The sequence below is a fragment of the Mytilus trossulus genome, chromosome 3 (genome assembly GCF_036588685.1).
Source record: "Mytilus trossulus isolate FHL-02 chromosome 3, PNRI_Mtr1.1.1.hap1, whole genome shotgun sequence".
Classification (NCBI taxonomy): domain Eukaryota; kingdom Metazoa; phylum Mollusca; class Bivalvia; order Mytilida; family Mytilidae; genus Mytilus; species Mytilus trossulus.
Genome location: NC_086375.1, coordinates 69,220,532 through 69,237,044, shown reverse-complemented (window position 1 = coordinate 69,237,044; position 16,513 = coordinate 69,220,532). Strand labels below are relative to the sequence as shown.

Sequence of the window (16,513 nt, the reverse complement as noted above, 5' to 3'; positions counted from 1 at the left end):
AGATAGATTTAAGTAATGATTTGCTTGCCCATATATATAGGTGTACATGTATTGATATAACTACATATCTACTTTAGCTCCTGAAATCTAAACATTCATCTCCTTCAAAAGTATTTGATATTTTTATTCCTAAGCTTTTGTCACTAAAAATTATTGAAATGTGTTTAAACAATTTGTGGAGCAGGATCGGCTGCTTACCCTTTCGGAGCACCTGAGATCCCCCCTCTTCGTTTTTAGTGGGGTTCGTGTTGCTAAATCTTTAGTTTTCTATATTGTGTCTTTACTATTATTTGTCTGTTTGTGTTTTTATTTTTAGCCATGGCGTAACGTTAGTTTATTTTCTATCTATGAGTTTGACTCTCTCTCTGGTATCTTTCGTCTCTCTTTTATATACTGAGTATATAATTACTAGTACAATGAAGCACAAAATAATGTTTTCTATACAAAAGATAGTACAAGTACACAGGCCACATCATCACAGGTATACTTGACCGACCACATTATCACAGGTGTACTTGACCGACCACATCATCACTAGTATACTTGACCGACCACATCATCAAAGGTATACTTGACAGACCACATCATCACTAGTATGCTAGAGTACAAATATACTGGACTACAAAAAGCACTGTTTTAAAATAAGGAAATGTGGTATGAAAGCCAAAGAGACAACTATCCACAGTAACTCGTGGATATACTATAGATGTTAAAAAGCCAAATCTTCCATACATGATACTACCACTGGTTAAGGTTATGGTCAACTGAATTTTTTTTAGGTGAAGAAAAATGAACAATATGTAAAGAAGCAGTAAATGTCTTGTATATTTAATGATTAATAAAGTAAAATATATATAAAAACAATGCAATAAATACAGATCTTGTTTTTTTCACCTCAGAAAAATTGTGTATAATTTTTAAAAACAATTGTAAAGCTGAATGGAATTCATTAAAGATTCATGTCTATTGAAATAATGCAGCAGTAAAATGTTTGCATGCATCCCATTGGTCAAATGTGTAGTACCTAATCTGCATAGAACACAACCACTATAATTTGTAATGTCAAGGTTTGTAGATCCAATTTATCTTCCAGTTGTTAATATTTTTACAAATTCTGAAAAACAAAAATAAATCATGTTAATTGAAATGATAGTTACACTAGTACAGAGTTATTACCCTTGTCACAATATAAACATATGCTTTATGAAATAATCAATGCAGTAATACGAAGGCTACATTAACGCCTGAATGTCTTCCTCGTTAAAGACCATCAACCGGAAAATTCACACCGTTATGCAATATGGGAATTTTGATTTAAGTTGGCAGCTAAAGAAGGAGGAGTTCCGGATGTTAATTGATGTTAAATGATGTAAACTGATGTTAATTGACTTTAATTGATGTTAAATATTATCGGATTTGTGTTAATTGAACACACGTGATTGGTAAGACAATTACAAGACAGTTGCGCAGACTCGTTATCCTGTCGCCGCCTATTGGCTCTCTCTAACAGAGAGCAGGCGACGCGGCCAATGATCATAAGGAGTTCAAGCCCTCTTGTGGGAGAAAATTGGACACATAAAGGGCTTAAATTATCCGAGTTACATCTCCTTATTCTTATATTTCTATTTAAAAAAACAATTAAACAACATATTGTACATTACAGTGATGATGATTACTGATGCATAAAATTGACTGTGTAAAGCCCTTCAAGTACTAATTTTTCTCCCAAGTCCTAAATAATTATAAATGCTATCCTATATACTAACCATCATAGTTTACTTGTCCATCCCCAGTTATATCAGCCTCTCTAATCATTTCATCCACCTCTTCATCTGTCAGTCGTTCTCCCAAATTTGTCAATACATGTCTGAGTTCTGAAGCACTGACATAACCATTGCCATCCTTGTCAAATATTCTGAAACAGTCCCTGATTGTGTCTTCTTTTTCTGGAGGAGGTGCACGTTTAGAAATAATATTCTGTGTTTCATTGAAGTCAAACAATTTATTACCTAAAATAGGGGAAAATGAGATTTTACAAAACTATATGTCATGGAGTTTAAAATAATACTTATTTGAGAAAAAATTAGATCCTGTGAAATGTTTTTAATTCATCTAAATAAAGAAAAGAAAAATACCAGGCAGTTAAAAAACAAACTACAGATGAAGGAATGAAGAATATTTTATACATTTTAAAAGCATTAACCCAGTACAAAAACAAATTTAATACATCTCTAAAAGTATAACAATGTATTTTTCTCAGACAAGTTTGACATTATACATTACGATTTGTCCCATTATGGACTTTGTCTTATTTTTGAGTTTATATCATGTACTGTAAATAAAATTGAGAATGGAAATGTGGAATGTGTCAAAGAGACAAAAAACCGACCAAAGAGCAGACAACAGCAGAAGGTAAATGTAAAGTCTGTTATTAACACTTATATACCTTACTGACCTCAGAAATATATACAATTTGAATAAGTAATATTATAGACATTTTTAACAGCATTCACCTCCCAGTACAAAAAAAAACATCCCTGAAGCAACATAATGTATTTTTCTCAGACAAGTTTGACATAATACATTGTAATCCATTATCGACTTTGTTTAATTTTGGAGTTAATAAATTGAAACAACACATTCTAAGTTTAATCTTCTAAAGCACTTTTCTGGATTTACCTTTTATTAGGAGTACTCAAAGCTAAATATAAGAAAGCCAAGAATGAATTAGAACCGAAACAGACGAAGACCTATACAAAAGTTATTAACACTTATATCTTACTAACCTCTGAAATCTATAGACTATACAAATTGATAAAGAAAAAAGCATACCTTGGACAATGTGACATTGTCTTCCTGCAGTTACAAACCCTTGTAATAGTATTGTGTTATTTAAACTATATAGACTGGGATGTACAAGTTATGGTTACTCTGGCTGGGATGTACAATTTATGGTTACTCTGGCTGGGATGTACAAGTTATGGTTACTCTGGTTGGTCTGGTTAGGATGTACAAGTTATGGTTACTCTGGCTGGGAGGTACAATTTATGGTTACTCTGGCTGGGATGTACAAGTTATGGTTACTCTGGTTGGTCTGTACAAGTTATGGTTACTCTGGCTGGGATGTACTAGTTATGGTTACTCTGGTTGGGATTTACAAGTTATGGTTAGTCTGGTTGGGATGTACAAGTTATGGTTACTCTGGTTGGGATGTACAAGTTATGGTTAGTCTGGTTGGGATGTACAAGTTATGGTTACTCTGGCTGAGATGTACAAGTTATGGTTACTCTGGCTGAGATGTACAAGTTATGGTTACTCTGGCTGGGATGTACAAGTTATGGTTACTCTGGCTGGGATGTACAAGTTATGGTTACTCTGGCTGGGATGTACAAGTTATGGTTACTCTGGCTGAGATGTACAAGTTATGGTTACTCTGGCTGAGATGTACAAGTTATGGTTACTCTGGTTGGGATGTACAAGTTATGGTTACTCTGACTGGGATGTACAATTTATGGTTACTCTGGCTGGGATGTACAAGTTATGGTTACTCTGGTTGGTCTGGTTAGGATGTACAAGTTATGGTTACTCTGGCTGGGACGTTCAAGTTATGGTAGCTCTGGCTGGGATGTAAAAGTTATGGTTACTCTGGCTGGGATGTAAAAGTTACGGTTACTCTGGCTGGGATGTACAAGTTATGGTTACTCTGGTTGGGATGTACAAGTTATGGTAAGTCTGGTTGGGATGTATAAGTTATGGTTACTCTGGTTGGGGTGTACAAGTTATGGTTAGTCTGGTTGGGATTTACAAGTTATAGGTTAGTCTGGTTGGGATGTATAAGTTATGGTTACTCTGGCTGGGATGTACAAGTTATGGATACTCTGGTTGGGATGTAAAAGTTATGGTTACTCTGGCTGAGATGTACAAGTTATGGTTACTCTGGTTGAGATTTACAAGTTATGGTTAGTCTGGTTGGGATGTACAAGTTATGGTTACTCTGGTTAGGATGTAAAAGTTATGGTTACTCGGTCTCTGGTTGGAATGTACAAATTATGGTTGTTCTGTTTAGGATGTAAAAGTTATGGTTACTCTGGCTGGGATGTACAAGTTATTGTTACTCTGGTTGAGATGTACAAGTTATGGTTACTCTGACTGGAATGTACAAGTTATGGTTACTCTGGCTGGGATGTAAAAGTTATTGTTACTCTGGCTGGGATGTAAGAATTATGGTTACTCTGTCTGGGATGTACAAGTTATGGTTACTCTGGTTGGGATGTACAAATTATGGTTACTCTGGTTTGGATGTACAAGTTATGGTTACTCTGGCTGGGATGTACAAGTTATGGTTACTCTGAATGGGATGTAACTGTTATGGTTACTCTGGTTGAGATGTACAAGTTATGGTTACTCTGGTTTGGGTGTACAAGTAATGGTTACTCTGACTGGGATGTACAAGTTATGGTTACTCTGGCTAGGAAGTATACATTATGGTAACCATGATATTCAATATTTGTGATTTCTGTCAGCCAGTACCTACCATGGGAAGCTCCATATTCCTGAGCAATGTTCTGTAAATCTGCCTGAGTAGGACTAAAGCCAATGGATCTCATAATTGTGGCTAATTCTTTCATATTCACTTTCTTATCATTGTCTTTGTCAAATATAATAAATGCTTCTTTCAGCTCTGCAATAAAAAATAGTATATCAGGTTTGCTCCATATATTAAGATTGATTTAAAAGATCACATATAATGTGCATACAGTGATCTAAATTATAATGTACATATACATGTATATGCATTTGTTTTTATTTTCCAATCAGTATTAAATGGTATTCAAAATTGTTTACTAAATCTACCTGTACATAGAAAAAAACTGAAAAGAAGAATTTCTTAAAATATTTTCACTACTTCAAGAAAACAATTAAAAAAATTGTTACACATTTTAATCTTTTTTTTAAATCCTTTTTGGGGAAAATCATGTCTCAAATCTTGAAAATGTCTTAATGATCTCAAAATGCTAATTTTTGCAATACACACTAAATTCAATAAGTTTGAAACCCTTCAGTACATCATTGTATGTCAATATGTTTTCTAATTTTCAAAAATATAGATACATATATAGTTATATCTGCATATGTACTTTCTGATTTTCGAACAGGCAATAAAGGTCTTTATATTATATACTTGCTACTTTAATGACCCGATTTGGGATATCATATTCCAAGTGTTATTAATCCCAACCTTAAAGTATGACAGTACCTATAATGATCTATATAAACAAATAACACATTGTTTACGTTAACAGTTCAAACTGACCGTGTCCACAAAATTATACAAGAACTTACCTTCTAGCTGCTGCTGTGAAAACTTCGACTACAAATACAAAAAAAAGTATATAGTTTACATGGCCTATTACATAATTTCTTTATTGCAGGTAATTTCGTGATTTCAGTATAAAGTAAAAAGGTAAATAGTGTGTTCAAATATTGATCAAGGTAAGTCGTTACAGGTAAATAATTTACTTTGATGTCTTTTTTGTGTATATGTTTCTGTTTATTTCACGAATTTATGGACTTATTTATTGAAAACTTGCTTTATAGTTTTATATTAGTATTCTTACCATTCTAATGCTATATCTTCCACAAGTTTCTTTCAGGTGTGTCTTTATTTCCGGTATATAGGTATGAAAATGTCACACTACCTTTGATTGGTTGATTACTTTGATAAAAAAAACCGGTTGTTGTGTATTCGTCTGCTAGACATATCTTTTTACATAATTCCACTTTACATTTGATCAAACTTAAAACATTTCATTATTGAACTATTTTATATTAAAAGTCTACATTATCTGCTATTATTTTGCCCTGATCGTATTTTTTCAAGGGTATGAAATGATTAGAATTCACCATAGTTACATAATATTATGCCTTAATAATTTGTGGATTGTCAATATAATCAGAAGCCACAACTAAGTTGTTTACATATTTGCGAAATGTCAATAAAACCTAAAACCATTTGATTTGAAGAAAGTATGAACAAGTTTTTAAAGTGAATATTTCATTTGCAAGAAGCAAGCAAGCTTATATGTTATGGCAAACGAAAATATACTTTTACCGATTTGGCCATGAGTAGTAAAATATAGGTAAAAATTCTATTCGCGCAGTCAGATCTATACGCTGGACACTGAGACTACTATAAGTCATATAACACATTGTTATAATAGTCTCAGCTGGACATCATAAAACAAAAATGATATTCGTCCTCTAAACATTCATATTGCAACATATAAAATTTAAAAGAAAAAAAACAGGTGACACATATAAATTACAGAGTTTGACTGTCCCTCTGTTATCTTTCGCCCCTCTTTTGTATAACTTGCTTATTTCTTGACCAATTTCAATGGGGTTTATTCTTGAATACTGCGGGTTCTTTGATATGCTGAATCTAACCGTGTATTAAGTTTTTGAAATTTGGCCCCGTTTTTTTAAATTGGTCCACATGAGGTCCAAAGGGTCCAAAATTAAACGATTTCATCAAAAATTGACTTATTGAGCTTCTTTGATATGTCAAATCATGATCTTATCGTGTATTTATATTTGTCTACATTGAGGTCAAAAGGGTCCAAATTAAACTTTGTTTAATTTCATAAAAAAATGAATTCTTGGGATTCTTTGATATGCTGAATCATTCCATGTATTTAGATTTTGGATATTGGACCATAGTAGGTAACTTTTTTTAAGTTCATTAGACCACATTCGTTCTGTGTAAGAAACCTATGGTGTGTCAAGTATTTAACCACAATCCAAATTCAGAGCTGTATCAAGCTTGAATTAGTCAATACTGCCACCAATTGTTCAGAGTTCGACATCTGCGGTCGTATCAAGCTGCGCTCCGTGGAGCATTTTATTTTTATCGTCCCAAATTCCATGATATTGATTTTGCCGTACGCTTAGTCTACAAAAAAGCTCAACTATGACGCTCAACCCAAAAAGTTAAAAATGCCAATAAAGTACGAAATATATGTTATTATACAGTCCTCTTTATTTCCACCTGCTATTGTCACAACATACAAAGAGTTGATATTTCTTCATATGGCATTCGGGAGGGGTGAAATCTCAAGTAGTGTACTGTTGAAGATCGTTGAATAGTTGTGTATTGAAAAGTTTTCTCTCCTTTCAGGTATATGACAAAGATTTAAGGACTCCTTGTTTTGATACATTCGCCAAAGACGGGACACATGTTTTTGTACTGTTTTGTTCAGGTTTGACATTATTTTTAAAGCCAAGTGTTTACTGTTAGGTATTGACACGTCTTTGGCCTCTTAAACACGAATATTACAGGGAGAAACAACATTAACAATATGTTCCTGTGTAATAATTAGACTCAATTGCATATTTTGAAATAAAATATGCTATTTTTTCAGTATACACATGGTTATTTTTTTTTTTTACAATATATCAAGATTGTACTTTCATTTTAAAAGATTGACTGCTATATATATAATACCAATTAACATTTTTATTATTTACACATTTAAAGATTAAGGAAATCAATTTGGGGTTCGGATTAATTTTGGGTTCAGATTAATCAGGGTTTAAAAGCTATATCTTGATCCATGTTAGTAATGTCGACAGTAAACACTGATATTTTAAAGTAAGTTATATATATTTTGGTGAGCACTATAATACTACTATTAATTTTTGTTAAAAAAACCAACGTCTATTATTATTTAAAAATAAAACATTAAAATGAAACCATTAGTCTTAGATGCCTGATTTTTTATAAGTTGTTAGTGGCTTTGAACTAGCTGTTAATAACTGAGAGTACTCTTAGATCTGTACTTCGTGTCTTTTTGTTGTTGGGATGTACAAGTACCCGGCCACGTCCACTTGTATTTGTCAGTAGTATTTGTATTTTTATCCATCTGATGAGTCAAGCCTTTTTAAACTGATATTTATAGTTCGTTCTTGTGTTGAACTGTTACACCACTGTTCCGGGTTAGAGGAAGTAACATGTTAAGCCCCGCCACATTCTGTCAGTATGTGCCTGTCAGGAGCCTGTAATTCAGTGGTTGTCGTTTGTTCATGTGTTACATATTTGTTTTTCGTTCATTTTTTGTACATAAATTAGGCCGTTAGTTTTCTCGTTTGAATTGTTTTACATTGTCATTTCAGGGCCTTTTATAACTAACTATGCTGTATTGGCTTTGTACATTGTTGAAGGCTGTACGGTGACCTATACTTGTTAATTTCTGTGTCATTTGGTCTCTTTTGAAGAGTAGTCTCATTGGCAATCATACCACATCTTCTTTTTAAATTGTATTATTGCAGTATTGTTAAAGGAAAATCCAGAAGTTTAGTGTTTAGAACACAAAGCTGTTTTCTTGCCGACTTGTTTGCTGATTTCATACAGAAACTTCTTAGGAAGAAGGATAAGAAGTTAGCAATACCCTTGAACTCTACTTTCCGTTATATAGATGACGTTCTTTCACTAAATAATTCAAAAATTGGTGACTATGTTCAACGCATCTATCACATCGAACAAGAGGTAAAGGATAAAACAGATACAGTTAAGTCGGCCTCTTATTTTGACTTACATCTAGAAATTGACAACGAGGGTCGGTTGAAAACAAATCTTCAAAGCTTTCCAATTGTGAACTTTCAATTTCTAAGTAGCAACATTCCAGCAGCACCTGCATACGGGGATATTTATCTGCCAATTGATACGATGTTCCCGTGATCGCATATACTATCATGATTTTCTAGATAGAGGGTTGCTGCTCACAAGGAAGCTATTTAACAAAGAGTTCCAAATGGTGAAGTTGAAATCATCCCTTCGTAAATTTTACGGACCCCATCACGAGTTGGTTGACCGTTATGGAATAACCGTTTCACAAATGATATCGGATATGTTCCTTACGTCGTTACTACAACCCCCTCCCTTTTCATGAATGTGACCTACCGAATTAGACTATTTACCGGTTTTGTTATAACACGAGCAACACGACGGGTGCTACATTTCGAGCAGGATCTGCTTACCCTTCTGGAGCACCTAAGATCACCCCTAGTTTTTGGTGGGGTTCGTGTTGTTTATTCTTTAGTTTTTTATGTCGTGTCATGTGTACTATTGTTTGTTTGTCTTTTTCATTTTTCTGTTGTATCCTTTATTTCAAGTGCGATGGAATATTCGCTAAAATCCTCAAAAGGGAGATGTTTAAATCTATCTGCGCGCGATTTTGCCTCTGTCCTATATTTATTTTCTAAAAAATAATAATATAATAATAATAATAATAATTTCCTTGACACATACCATTTCATTTTTAAATATTTAATATTTAGATTCAGTTTATTGATATGTGGACTTCCATCTGGAAAGACGTCAATCATTCATCGTTATTTAGTAAGTATCTTTTAATACAATCGTTATTTAGTAAGTATCTAGCAATACAATTGTTACTCATTGAGTTTAGTAAGTATCTAGTAATACAACCGTTATTTAGTAAATATTTAGTGAGCATCTTTTAATACAATTAAGCGTTATTTAGTAAGTATCTATCAATACAATCGTTATTTAGTTAGTATCTATTAATACAATCGTAATTTAGTAACTATCTAGTAATATAATCGTTATTTAGTAAGTATCTATTAATACAATCCGTCGGTTGTGTACATCGTTAATTAGTAAGTATCTATTAATACAATCCGTCGGTTCTGTACATCGTTAATTAGTAAGTATCTATTAATACAATCCGTCGGTTCTGTACATCGTTATTTAGTAAGTATGTATTAATACAATCCGTCGGTTCTGTACATCGTTATTTAGTAAGTATGTATTAATACAATCCGTCGGTTCTGTACATCGTTAATTAGTAAGTATCTATTAATACAATCCGTCGGTTCTGTACATCGTTATGTAGTAAGTATCTATTAATACAATCCGTCGGTTCTGTACATCGTTAATTAGTAAGTATCTATTAATACAATCCGTCGGTTCTGTACATCGTTAATTAGTAAGTATCTATTAATACAATCCGTCGGTTCTGTACATCGTTATTTAGTAAGTATCTATTAATACAACACAATCCGTCGGTTCTGTACGTCGTTGTGTAGGAAGTATCTATTATAACAATCCGTCGGTTCTGTACATCGTTATCTAGTATATATATATTAACAAAATCCATCAGTTCTGTACATTAATTAAACTAATAACTAATGTAGTCGATGTTAAGAGAACAAAACGGACAACAGCATTGACATCCGTGTCATAAACAATAAAGAAATATTTCAAAAGAAGCAGTCTACAAAATTCAATACGGTACAGGAAATTATACTGAAAGTCTTGTTTCAAACCAAAATTGCAATCCTTGAAAAGAAACCAACTAAAAAGGAGGTTTGAGAGACTTTCCTAAATATGAAAGAAGTTATGATCAGCTATGGTATAATTATAAATGAGACAACTCTCTCAACAGTTACCGTAGACCAAATGATACAGGAATTAACAACCATATATACGTCTGTCGACAACAGACAAAGCCCATAAACATGTTTGCCTTTTTTTTTTATAATAAATTATGTTTCAAAAACAAGGGCGGTTGTAAAATTAAATATACTGATTTCCCTTTTCTGGAAGTGGAAAACATGGTTAACTGCCACCAACTAGAATAAGTCATCAAAATAAATAATGCAGTTTTGTGTACAATTCAGTAGTTCATAATATCTAACAAATTATTGGTCTTTATCTTGTATGAAGTTTAATGTATGCGACTGATATAAGTCTGCGATCAAAGGGACAAAATAAGCAATCTTCGGAATAACAATCACTCGACGGTGTACTCTAGTGACAAAAACATACTATCATTCTTAAAAGGTATCAAACTGATTTTTTTCTTCGTTAAATTAAAATGAATAATAAGTGTTTTGTTAGTTAGTGAAATGTAGTAAAAAACTCCATATCATATAAAATATAGAATAAGATCTCAAGAGATTTGAAGATGTCTTTATTATAATAACTGTCTATATAACATTGATATACGGTAGTCTTAAGACTGTCAATTACACATAATAAAATCTAATAATAACACTGAAACATTGATACAGAAAATACCAAATCACTTAAAGTAAAGAAATCTGAATCCTTACTAAACTACCATTTATATTCTGTTCCTACTATATTCTTTTGTTGGTTATAGAAGCGACGTATATACGGTCACATACACTTTATTTTACCAATCAGCAGTCAAAAATAAACCCTTCGCAAACAGATTGTTTCTTGTTTTAAGTGAAAATCTCGTTCATGTCGGGTATTTCTGGTGGCTTTTCATCCCCCGGATGTATGCGAGATGGCTCCTTACATAGTTTATAAACTGTGTAAATCAATTCCACAACTCCAAACAGTATGTCAATGAATGTTACCAGAGAAATAATCCATGCTGTTAAATTTATATTGCCATGCGGTATGGCAAAAAAAGGAAGTGCAACTTCGAAATCGTTATACAATACAGCCGTATATGCAACAAACAAGCTATCAATCAGTATTCCCATTACTTTAAACAAGCAAACTATTTCCATTAACTTCTTATGGGGGACTGCTGGCTGGTCTTTATCATTTCTGTAAACATAATGCATAAAATACCAACCCGCAATAGCCACAAAGATGGACATGCTTCCAATAACACTGTATCTCATCGCTTGTTCTGGTGCGCTTCTATCATCTACATCGCTTAACCTAGTAGTGTTCTGCTCTGTTGCTGATATTTCGAGAAAGACGAGTTCAGTTAGGCAAATTCCAAACTGAACAAATATTCGAAGAAAATAAAGTTTAGCAACATTGTTAAAAGTCTCACAACCTCCAAATACGAAGCGAAAAATATAAAGAAGAATATCTGGAAGTATTTCCTCCATTTCTGTCAAAATTGATTTATGTTAAAGTCTTGATTTATTCGGGAACTTTTATATAACAAACATGCATGTGCCTCCGTGGGGAAACTACGTAGAATATTCAAGATAATTCGTCAAGACCCTGGATTTAAATAGAATTATACAAATATAACGGTGTCAATCATTTTAACAATCAAAGAAAGTTATTTTTTATCAGCGCTCCAGGTGTGAAAGGTTTTGAGTTTCAGATGACAGTCATCGGACAGTTTTTAATCCTATATACTCTATTTTCGACCCAGTAGGTCTAACAAAAGCTGTTCTGAAGGTGTCACATATCACGTATATATGACAACTGACAAAAAAGATAAAATAATCTCTGGAAGTTCTTTTATCTTTGAGTATACACGTACCTTCTAAAAAAGAAAAATGCTGTCGCATGATAAATTTGGATCATTTCCCCAAATGTCTCTTATACCCAAAATATAATCGATATATCTTCTCGAAGTTAGTTTCAAATATTCATTAATAATACACATTTCTCCATGCGTAGACTCGTTCAGACGGGCATGCGAGATTGACCAAGTTTTGTTTTGGCTTATACAGCGGATTTACTCAATTTATGTGGATCAAAAAATCAATTTAAATTTGTTTCATGCATTGCTTACAAAACTAGTGAATAGCACAAAGTAAGGAAAATAAGTATAGCAAGATTTTCTTTTGAAATTCCGAAACAGTATATTTCAAACTTTTACTTTAAATATCCTTGATTTCTTTTTGGCACCATTGGATAGCATTGAAGGTAAATCAGGGTCATTAGATAACCTTTTCCGCACAAATAACAATTCAGAATGTATTCTTTTAAATTTTCACAGGGAAATACATTTACAGATGAATATAAAGCAACAACTGAAATAACCGTAGTAAGTAATATATTCTTAGTAGTAGTACAAATCAACAAAATTCTCATTTGAAATTCAAGATTTGATAGTTTAAATTTTCAATTATATCTATATAACATCTAGCTTAAGACCACTTAAAAACACCAAATATGTTTTTACTGGTCCACATCTCATATTCTGCCTAAGAAAAAACCGGTATTTTTTCTGATTACTCGTTTGGTCTTACATGCCCAAGTATGGTTTTGCAGTATTTGTATTATAAAAAAATACTAGTAGACGGTAGATAGTAGCAATAATTCATACGCATTTGTCGAAGACGAACTGACAACGCCATAATAACTTGATAACTTATGTTTGAAGACTGGTAATTTGTTCAAATGAAGGTGAAACAAAAGTTGGCGTTATATAAATCATCGGAGTGACAAGTTGAAGAAAAATTAAGATCTTAATTTGACTGATCTATGGTCTATAAAGAGTCTTGTATGTTTTTTAGTCTTAGTTCATTTATATGTTTTGAAGTTTATAGTGTAAAGTCAATTTTAACTGAACTAATACACTATTTTATATATGGGCCATCTGAGGACTACCTCCGGGTTCGGGATTTTCTCGCTGCTTTTTATACCCATTGGTGGCCTTTGGCTGTTGTCTGCTCTATGGTCGATTTTGACCTATTCCCCATTTCGATTCTCCGTTTTAGACTCTCCATTGACCGTCGTCATGATAAGCAACGGTAAATTCAATATCATCTTAACCACCCTCTCTTAACAACTTGTTTGGGAGTTACAGAACTTTATATTTAGAAAATGATTTAAAACAAACAACCAACAAGCTGGATCTAGACCTAATTAAAGATGGCACTATATTCACAAAAAGAAGGATGACAATATGTGATTTTTGAAAACAATGTAAGGAAGTAATACCATCCAATGACACGTTCTATTTGTTTGATTTTCAGTTCAAGAAATCCGTAGTTATCGACGGTAAAGATATCGAACTGGAAATCGTAAGTAGGCAAACAGTACATTTCCAGTGTTTAAATTTTATTTTTAAGTTTCAAGTTCAATTCTTCCTATATCTATATAAGGTGCTATGGTGATTTCAATAAAAAATAATATTTCAAAACGTGATTTTAAGTAAGAGTACGTTCTTTTTTTCACCTTTTTTTCAATGCTATAATTTTTGATGCGTTTTGAAGATTTCTCTCAAGCTATGTGTGAAGTTAACAGAAATTTATCATGCTGTTTTGAATATTTTTTTAGTATGACTCGTGTTCTAAAAAGCTCTTTGGAGAAAAAGGGTTTTCAGAGTTTCGTAATAAAGACGGTTTTATTGTGATATTCGACGTCACAAATTATGTAAGTATATGCTAACTACGGTCATTTCTTATTTTACGGTACAGTTCCAGACTGGCACACAAATAAATTGACGGCAAATAATTGATTCAACCGTTGAACATTTAAGGAATGAAAGAGGTTAAAAACCCGGGATAATAATAACAATCAAACCAGATGCTCAGCAGGGCGCAGCTTTATACGACCGCAGAGGTTAAACCCGGCCTGAACGGTTGGGGCAAGTATGTACACAACATTCAAGCTGGATTCAGCTCTAAATTTGGATTGTGATTAAATAGTTGACACAGCATAGGTTTCTGACACAGAATGAATGTGGTCTAATGAACTTATTTTTTTTTTGCCTTTGAGCAATTCACTATATATGCTGTTGAATATTAATCCTCTCAAAAAAAATGTTTGAAGAAATTTTCTTTTTATTTATGATCTTTTATCTTTTAACAAATTAATAATTTGTTCAATCGTACCTTTCATATTACTCCTGGTGTATGCAATTATTCTTTCTTTAAGGATTCCTTTGCAAACATCAAATCATTTTTTGACCGAATCAGACAATATTCAAACAGATGTGTACTCCCAGTTCTTGTTGGTAATAAAGTAGATACAACAGACGACAGAGCTATTGGAAAACTGTTAGCAGAGGTAAGTAAACTTTACAATTAAAGGATCCGAAGTTATCAGCAGAGGCACTTGCATATTCATTTTTGTTTGCTTTTTTTTCTTTTCTTTGCTGTATAAAAATATTCGACAAAATCACATCTTTTCTTTACAATACAACAATTTACGTTAGAGTTGAATGCTTGGTTCAATTTCTCAGTTAAGTTAAATATTTAGAAATACGTAGAAGCCAAACCAGGCTGTAAAAAAGATATAATGCTTGAATAGTGCATGAGCGAATATGAACAAAACACACCACGTGAACTCACAAGGAGCGACTTAAAACAAAACGTGTTTGAAAATTTACTAGACACTTTGTATGTTCTTCTTTCCATATTTATTTCAATGCCCGAAACGTTTTATAAATCGTCGATTCAAACGTCCGACTCAGAGCGTGCTATATGAAGTTATACTAGAAAAAAATACTAAAATCGGGATCATACGTTATTTGAAAGTTGCATACGTCACCCGTCATTAGTCAGTATTAAACGTTAATTCATCAGCACATACGTCATCCGTCATATATCTGGATCGAACGTTAATTTACACTTCATGTATCACTTATCACACATATCGACATCCTACGTTAACTTATACTAAATGTGTCACCCGTCATATGTTGGTGTCATACGTTAATATAAACTTTATGCGCTACCCGTCATTTATTTTAGGCGACACAAAATTAATAATGCTTATTCTAAAAGTAAACACAAAAAACACATTGCACAGTTTATAAATGTCCAAATTTTATTAAAGTTATAATTAATAATCATAGTTTTATTATATTCTTGTGTATAATTATAGATATCCTTTACAGGACTTCGCCAATGAACATGACATTCCTTACATTGAAACAAGTGCCAAAGATGGAACAATGGTTAATGAACTTTTTAAAAAGGTTTTAAAAGATATAATTAATCCATCAGAGGAGGTGAAACAGAGGCAGTGGAGACCCTTTACATCAGCTGATCTTAATAGTTGTAAATCTTGTAAATGTGCAATATCATAAGTTATACTCTACATGCGCTAGTCATTTTGTTTGTCGACCACTATAGTATATTTCGTTAGGTTTTACTGTGCGTACTGTTGTGCGTTTGTTTTTTTCTACATTGTCTAGAGGTATACCGTATAAGGGGAGGGTTGAGATATATAAAAAAAAACATGTTTAACCCCGCCGCTTTTTAGCGCCTGTCCCAAGTCAGGAGCCTCTGGCCTTTGTTAGTCTTGTATGATTTTTGATTTTTTAAGTTTCTTGTTTAGAATTCGTAGTTTAGTGTGACGTCCATTTTTACTGAACTAGTATACATATTTGTTTAGGAGCTAGGTAAAGGACGCCTCCGGGTGCGGGAGTTTTTCGCTGCATTGAAGACCCTTCGGCTTTTGTCTGCTCTATGGTCGGGTTGTTGTCTCTTTAACACATTCCCCATCTTCATTCTCAATTTTATTCGCTGATCTAATTAAAAACGGTTACAGCATACATCCTGTTGAAAACAGTTTTGTTGAGAAAGTTTTGAGAAGAATTTGATGTTCATCATGTTCATTAGACAAATTTCGAGAATAATTTGACAACTGGCAATTCCGCGTGTGCTTACGATACTTAAGTATAAAAAAACATCAATTGGTGACAGTTTTAAGAATATAAAAAGGATAAAAGTCACACGAAGATTTAATAAAAAGCAAACTATAAATTGTGTATATAAAAAAGAAGATGTGGTATGATTGTCAATGAGACAA

At 32.9% G+C, this 16,513-nt stretch overlaps 2 protein-coding genes across 2 annotated transcripts; one reads left to right on the top strand and one right to left on the bottom strand.

Annotated features, from left to right (window-relative positions):
• Positions 1-812: 812 nt before the first annotated feature.
• On the bottom strand, positions 813-5,732 carry LOC134712245 (calmodulin-like). The gene is made up of 5 exons (XM_063573592.1): positions 5,619-5,732; positions 5,344-5,371; positions 4,535-4,681; positions 1,767-2,009; positions 813-1,114 (listed from the first exon to the last, which is right to left on the bottom strand). The coding sequence occupies exons 1-5, from the start codon at positions 5,619-5,621 to the stop codon at positions 1,083-1,085; spliced, it is 453 nt and encodes a 150-aa protein (XP_063429662.1). The 5' UTR covers positions 5,622-5,732; the 3' UTR covers positions 813-1,082.
• A 1,890-nt stretch (positions 5,733-7,622) lies between these two features.
• Positions 7,623-15,788, top strand: LOC134710991 (ras-related protein RabF1-like). Its single transcript, XM_063571414.1, has 4 exons — positions 7,623-7,651; positions 8,329-8,545; positions 14,633-14,764; positions 15,597-15,788. The coding sequence occupies exons 1-4, from the start codon at positions 7,623-7,625 to the stop codon at positions 15,786-15,788; spliced, it is 570 nt and encodes a 189-aa protein (XP_063427484.1).
• The last annotated feature ends 725 nt before the right edge of the window (positions 15,789-16,513 follow it).

What these genes read in the sequence shown, in the direction of transcription:
- LOC134712245 (XM_063573592.1), bottom strand. An exon ending in TTCACAGCAGCAGCTAGAAG is followed by an intron (nt 4,682 to 5,343) that starts GTAAGTTCTTGT and finishes TTTTTATTGCAG; the next exon opens with AGCTGAAAGAAGCATTTATT. An exon ending in GGAATATGGAGCTTCCCATG is followed by an intron (nt 2,010 to 4,534) that starts GTAGGTACTGGC and finishes CCCCTATTTTAG; the next exon opens with GTAATAAATTGTTTGACTTC.
- LOC134710991 (XM_063571414.1), top strand. Translation starts at nt 7,623, where the DNA reads ATGTCGACAGTAAACACTGATATTTTAAA. An exon ending in TCTATCACATCGAACAAGAG is followed by an intron (nt 8,546 to 14,632) that starts GTAAAGGATAAA and finishes TCTTTCTTTAAG; the next exon opens with GATTCCTTTGCAAACATCAA. An exon ending in TTGGAAAACTGTTAGCAGAG is followed by an intron (nt 14,765 to 15,596) that starts GTAAGTAAACTT and finishes TATCCTTTACAG; the next exon opens with GACTTCGCCAATGAACATGA.